Source organism: Cynara cardunculus, unplaced genomic scaffold (genome assembly GCF_001531365.2).
Source record: "Cynara cardunculus var. scolymus isolate 2C unplaced genomic scaffold, CcrdV1 Un_Scaffold_7375, whole genome shotgun sequence".
NCBI lineage: Eukaryota > Viridiplantae > Streptophyta > Magnoliopsida > Asterales > Asteraceae > Cynara > Cynara cardunculus.
In genome coordinates, this window is record NW_020203516.1 from 8,122 (window position 1) to 14,735 (window position 6,614).

Genomic DNA, 6,614 nt, shown 5'->3' on the forward strand with positions numbered 1-6,614 from the left:
CCAGCTTTAGATGAAGACTGTAAATGGCTTCTTGAAGAAGTCAACAGACTCAAGGTAGAATTGGAAGCATTAAAGAAGCAACAAGAAGAGTATCCCCCACCATTATGGACGCAACACCAAACAAAAGCTCTAGTCGAAGAGACTGTGATAGCCTCAGCATCTGGAGAATTGCAAAGAACCAGGAAGGTCAACAATCAGTTGTACAATGTGCAAGCTAATATTGATATCCCAGGATGCAAAGTTTTTTGTGTTAAGGCCATAATAGACACAGGAGCCATAGTTTGTTGCATAAACAAAAAGATTGTTCCAAAGGAAGCCATAGAAGAGGTAAAATATGAAGCATACATGAATGGTGTCAACTCAAGGCAGAAAGCAACCCACAAACTCAAAGGAGGCACTATTTCTATTGAAGGAAATAAGTTTCGTTTACCCCTGGTATATGCCTTTGACATGAGGACTGGAGATGGAATTGATATGCTCATCGACATATCTTTCATCAGGTCAATGAATGGCGGAATACAAATAGAAGGCAATGAAATTACCTTCTACAAAAAGGTAACCAAAATTCAAACAACGCCACAAACCGAGGTTACGAATGTTGCCATCGAAGAATTGGAACTAGACGAGTACATATATCATGAAGTTCAAAATGATACATTATTCACGAAAGAGGAGGGTACGAATTTGCATGAAGAATTCAGGCCTATTCTTGATAGACTTAAGCAACAAGGGTATGTTGGTGAAAACCCATTGTTACACTGGAAGAAAAATCAAGAACTCTGCAGAATTGAAGTGATCAATCCCGAAATCACTATTCAAGACAAGCCACCGAAGAACATAACTCCAGCAATGGAGGCATCATTTAAGAGACACATAGATGCTCTCTTAAAACTTGAAGTCATACGCCCAAGCTCTAGCAGACATAGAACCATGGCTATGATTGTCAACTCAGGGACAACTGTTGACCTTAAAACAGGAAAGGAAACCAAAGGTAAAGAACGCATGGTGTTCAATTACCGAACACTCAACAACAACACTCACAAGGATCAATATTCTGTACCAGGCATCAATACGCTTCTGAAAAGAATTGGAAGCTTCTGAAAAGAATTGGAACTGCAAAGGTCTTCTCTAAGTTCGATCTAAAATCAGGTTTCCACCAAATAGCAATGGATGAAGAATCCATACCCTAGACAACTTTTTGGGTACCAGGAGGTTTGTATGAATGGTTGGTCATGCCTTTTGGCCTGAAAAATGCCCCAGCAATCTTCTAGCGAAAAATGGATAAATGCTTCAGAGGCACATAAAGTTTTATAGCAGTATATATTGATGATATACTAGTATACTCCAAAGATGCAAAAGATCACAAGAAGCACCTCGAAATAATGTTGCGAATCTGTCAGAAAAATGGTTTGGTGCTATCACCAACCAAAATGAAGATAGCAACCCCGGAAGTCGAGTTCCTTGGAGCTTTAATTGGAAATAGCAAAATCAAACTTCAAGAGAATATTATCAAGAAGGTGTGGACTTTGATGAAGAAAAGCTTAAAACAAAAGCAGGGCTCAGATCATTCCTCGGGATTCTAAACTATGCCAGAACTTACATTCCCAAGCTAAGCATGCTAGTAGGACCCCTATACGTAAAGACTAGCCCGCATGGTGATAAGAGACTCAAACCGTCGGATTATGAGCTAATCCAGAAAATCAAGGAGAAGGTCCAAAACCTCCCAGATCTGCAAATTCCACCAGAAAACGCTTACATAATCATTGAAATGGATGGTTGTGCGGACGGATGGGGAGGATTCTGTAAATAGAAGAAAAAGAAAGGAGACCCCAAAAATATGAAAAGATTTGTGCCTATTCAAGTGGCAAATTCACAATACCACAACCAACCATTGATGCAGAAATCATTGCATGCCTAAATGCCCTTGAAAAGATGAAAATATACTATCTGGAAAAGGAAGAAATCACTTTCTGAACAGATTGCCAAGCAATCAACAACTTCTATCAAAAGACCAATAGCAACAAAGCATCGAGAATCAGATGGATTAGGTTTCAAGATGCCATAACTGGCACTGGTGTTAAAATCAATATAGAGCATATTGATGGAAAACACAATCTATTAGCTGATAGATTATATCGATTGGTAACTTGCTTTCTTGAAGAATGTACTGAAGAAATGATGACGTACAACCTGAGAGCAGCAGCCGCAACAGAAGAAGCTCTGATGTCGATCAACCAAGACTCGCCTGGTATTGTACAAATGAAGGTGAAGAATTGCTTAAAAAATCTTGCCCTGATCTCAAACCAATGTCACCAGAAATCACAAGAATAATGTGCATCCAAGAACTCGCAGGAGAATACAAGAGAATCCAAAAGCAAGCCAATACAACTCCAATCAACAATCTCACAAGAAATGCCCTGGTCCAATCGGCCCATCAAATTGAATTGAGAACAAACAACAGAGCCATATCCGCATTGGAGGAATTATGAGCTGTCATGCAATACAAGGCCCAAATTTGCTACGGAAAAAGAGGAAGTGACAACTGGTACTCAGATGTATGGCCCGAGGTCTTGGCCCAATACAAAAACACTTCCGAAATCATGTTGGACCTTAAGAAATTCAAAGATGAACAATGGCGATATCCAGTCTAATAAGCCTAAAGCCTATTTCAAGAAAAGCCCAGTCCATGGATGGCTTCTAGAAGACGACGTAACCGATGACGACTCGACAGAACAAGATATCATGGTGGACCCTGGAATAGACGACTACTTTATATGCACTACAAATGTAGTCCGTCCAGACTCGCTTTACCCGAATATCAGAAGGGCCCGCATCTAGAAGATGTCAACCACCTTTATGTTTAATTATTTTAAATGTTTGGCCAGCTGTATGATAATCAATAATGGCCACGAATATTCTCCCGGGGAAAAGGAATTACACTAGATCTTGGTAATGGCACTCCAACAAGCTCCGTAGGGAGAGAAAGAAGAGAAGGAGAAGTAGTATCTTTTGAAATCGCTTGAATATACTGAACCTTGGGTGAATATAAAATTTTCCTATTTGATCATGTGATTGCTCTATTGATACCTACAAGATGAAAATCTTATACATCATTCTATTGAGTAAAAATTATTGCCAGTAATATTGCTATAAAAATGATGAGATTCTCTTTTATCATGCCTTAGAAAATGCCGCCAAGAAGAGAAAACCCTGAAGTTGCATGACTCGTGTCAGAGCAACTCTTGGCTGCACTTCCTAATATAGTCAGTCAGGTGGCTGCGGGTCTGAATGCTAACCAATCTACCAGTTATGAGCCTAGGACATCTACGGAATGCACCTATAAATCCTTCAGATCCTGCAACCCGAAGGAACTTCATGGAACTGAGGGAGCCGTAGGATTACTAACTTGGATTGAAGGTATGGAGTCTGTCCTCCATATCAGCAAATGCCTAGAAGCAAACAAAGTAGAATATGTTGCATGCTTACTTCAAGGCAGAGCATTGACATGGTGGAACACATTAGTTCAGACTAGGGTTCGAGAAGTAGTCAATCAACTCTCACGGGAGGAGTTCAAGAAATTAATTAAGGACGAATATTGTTGATCCCAGATCTCTCAATAACACTAATAATCTAGTTAAGAATAACCAAATTATAGTGATTTAACGAAGAAAGTTATGAATATTCAAGAAGAAATTAAGAAACAATTAAGAACAATCTTGAGCTTCAAAAGTTTCACTTTATTATGAGAAAAACGTAAAGCTATTCAAGTGACTCTTTTTACAATAGGTCAGATCACCTATTTATACTAATCAGCTAATGAGAAGATAACTATCTAATGAGACATTTTAGCTAATCTTCTATTAACAGATAACGTTTATCTATTCTATGGATAAACTTTAGTATTAAAGATAAACTAGAAATCTAGCTGTTGACATGTCATCTCCAGCTGTCATTCATGGTGTGATGAATTATTCTTATCTTTAGATCTTCATTGTATGCTTCTGGATGATTTGTTAAAAATTCACTAAGTGTTGATGACCAGAGGATCGATGAGGATGCTCTTTCCATYGCATCCCAAATCATCCATCGGTCCTCTGGTTGTACTCCAGACTTAGTCGCTTCTGCCTTGATATCTTCATTGATCCTCTGGTTCTTCATCACTTATTGTTTTTTATTACTTTTTACATTATGAGTTATGGGGTTTAACAATCTACCCCTAAGTAATGAAACGACAAACATATGCTAGTCTAGAAACATTGGTGATGAACAGAGGCTAATCTAATTGAAAGACATCAGATTCCAAGTTTTCATTGGATGATGAAATTCATACAGTACTGGAATCAGAATACATCAAGGCAGATCACGAGCTACCTGAATATATTTCTCTGAAGTGTAGAAGCAGTCTTCGATATTCAATGACTGTCGATATCTCGTGAATGAGTCGACTCCCTTCTTCTCTTGGCACATAGTGTCTCCCCAGTCTTTCTCGAATGACTTTTTGAAACCATTCAAGTGTATCTGTTGAATACTTGAAGGCCTTAGTCAGTCTAAAGAACTTTTTGTTCCCGAACTCATTCTTGTAAACAAGTCCAAGTTCAGGTTGAGTTATAACAGAGACAGATCGTATCTTCTGCAGGCCTTGGAAGTCATCGTTTGGAGGAGCACAGGAGAGCCTTTTAATGCCTAGCCAAAAAGCTATTTCAAAATCGCTCTTGGCTCTGTGGTTTAACAGGGTTTCCATCATTTTCACCACTGCTCGGTTTGCTATTCCAAATCTGATGCCGTGGTCTTGTCTCTGAGTCGTATATGCATACATTTCAATCAAGTCGTATGGGTTGAGGTTGATGAGGTCGTTCTCGTTAAACACGTAAACTAGCCCCTGTGCTCTCTCTACAGTGAACTCGATGTATCGGATGGCTCGGTTGGCAAATGTCTTTATTTTCAGATCAATGACCCTCCTTATCCCATCAATCGAAAAGACATCCTGGGGTGCTTGAGTGGTCTGTCTAATGAATATGGTGTAGGAGGTCCATGGACTCAGGCGATAAGATTAGAGGGTTGATAGTCAAACTATCATCGCGGTCTTGATATAGATATTGATGAACATTCTCTAGCAAAATTGGTTCCCTGGGCAGAAAATCGGGACGTCTCATCATTGACTCCATGCTCTGTATTATTTCGTCAACCAAGCTCTGAGGAGGTTGCTTTGAGGAAGAGAGAGTATCCGCATGCGCCCCGGGTGTTTGTGTTAAGGGTTGTGTATGGGTTGGTGTTGATTCAGGTTGGGTTGGTTGGGGTTCATTTGGTTCGGTTTGGGTGGTTTCTGGTGCATGGGATTCGCTAGGGGATTGTGGTTGTTGGGTGATGAAGGTTGTAGTGTCATTGGTTCAGGTTGCATGGATAAAGTGAATGGTTGAGTGGTGCATGGTGTTGGTGAAGGGGTTAAGGGTAGGTTTAATGTGGGTGATGAAGGAAGAGGTTGGTTTAGTTATGTTGGTGGGGTAGTAGGTTCTTCATCGGTTGAAGAGCTCAACACGATGGGCTCTTGGGTCTCGGCGAAGGGAACTTGTATATTTACATCTTTAGAGGGCAGAGCCTTTGGTTCCCTTGCTTGGGTTCCTTCTGGTGATGGTGGTGGTTGAGGTGATGGTGATAGTGGTGCAGCGGATTCGGTTTGTTATGCAGCCGAGGCCTGTGTCTCCCCATCATGAGGTCCAAGACCTTGATCATCGGGGTCTTGGTCGTCATGTCTAGGCCTCTTGTGTGGGAGGCTGCTTGAGCAAAAGGCTCTTGTCCTCTTCTTCTTCTTTTCCTTCCTAAAGGTAGCGAGGTATGTCTTCAGGGAGGTCTGCCGTTGACTCACCTCCATTGTTTGTAGGAGGGAAGTTATGCACCGTTGTTCATCGGCCAGGTTCTGGGAGAGAACCAATGTTGGAAGAGTGGCCCGATGAACAAATTTTGTACTGATCTCGTTAAAAGATGAGACCAATGCCCTTGATAGTGCTCGCAAGTCCGCACCTGTGGCGAACTCTGTCATGGAGGATGAAGTTGGTGGTGGCATGGTGGTGGTGGATGTGTATGGGGGAATGGGAAGGTTTGTTATTAGGTTTCTCACCTCTGTAGTGAAAGAAGAGAAGGCTTCATCGAAGGATGGGCCTGTAGAGGGAGGTGGTGGTTGGGGAGTGGACTGGGGGATTTGAACAAGGATAGCGGCGGGGAGTTAGGTGAGGGTGTCTTGGATGGAGGCCATTTAGTGGGTGAGATTGGCTAGGGTATTATTGATAGAGGTGGTGGATGGTTGTGGTGTGTGGTGAGGGACATAAGGGAGGGTGGTTGTAGATAAGGAGCGAAGGTTGTGGAGGATGGTTTGAAGTTGGGTGATTATGTAGGTAAGGTTCTCATCGGCCTCAGTTGCATGGGCCGTGAGGGTGGCGATGGATTGGGTGATGACTTGGTTTCGTTGGGTGGCGAGGGAGGAAGTGGTGTTATGGTGTTGGGTGACGGTTTGTTGGAGCATTTGTAAGCGGGTGGTGTTCGCTTGTGTTTGGGTTTCGATTTGGGTGAGGTGATGTTGTAGGATTGCGAGGGATTGTTGGAGGTCAAAGGTAGAGGTG

The 6,614-nt window shown here is 41.8% G+C and overlaps 1 protein-coding gene across 1 annotated transcript; it reads left to right on the forward strand.

Moving 5' to 3' along the window:
• The first annotated feature begins 345 nt into the window (after positions 1–345).
• On the forward strand, positions 346–1,101 carry LOC112504925. The gene is made up of 2 exons (XM_025108881.1): positions 346–991; positions 1,064–1,101. The coding sequence occupies exons 1-2, from the start codon at positions 346–348 to the stop codon at positions 1,099–1,101; spliced, it is 684 nt and encodes a 227-aa protein (XP_024964649.1).
• The last annotated feature ends 5,513 nt before the right edge of the window (positions 1,102–6,614 follow it).

Bases quoted from the DNA above. Each gene is read 5' to 3' on its own strand.
- LOC112504925 (XM_025108881.1), top strand. From the start codon at position 346: ATGAATGGTGTCAACTCAAGGCAGAAAGCAACCCACAAACTCAAAGGA. The intron at 992-1,063 runs GTAAAGAACGCA...ATTCTGTACCAG, and splicing joins AACAGGAAAGGAAACCAAAG to GCATCAATACGCTTCTGAAA.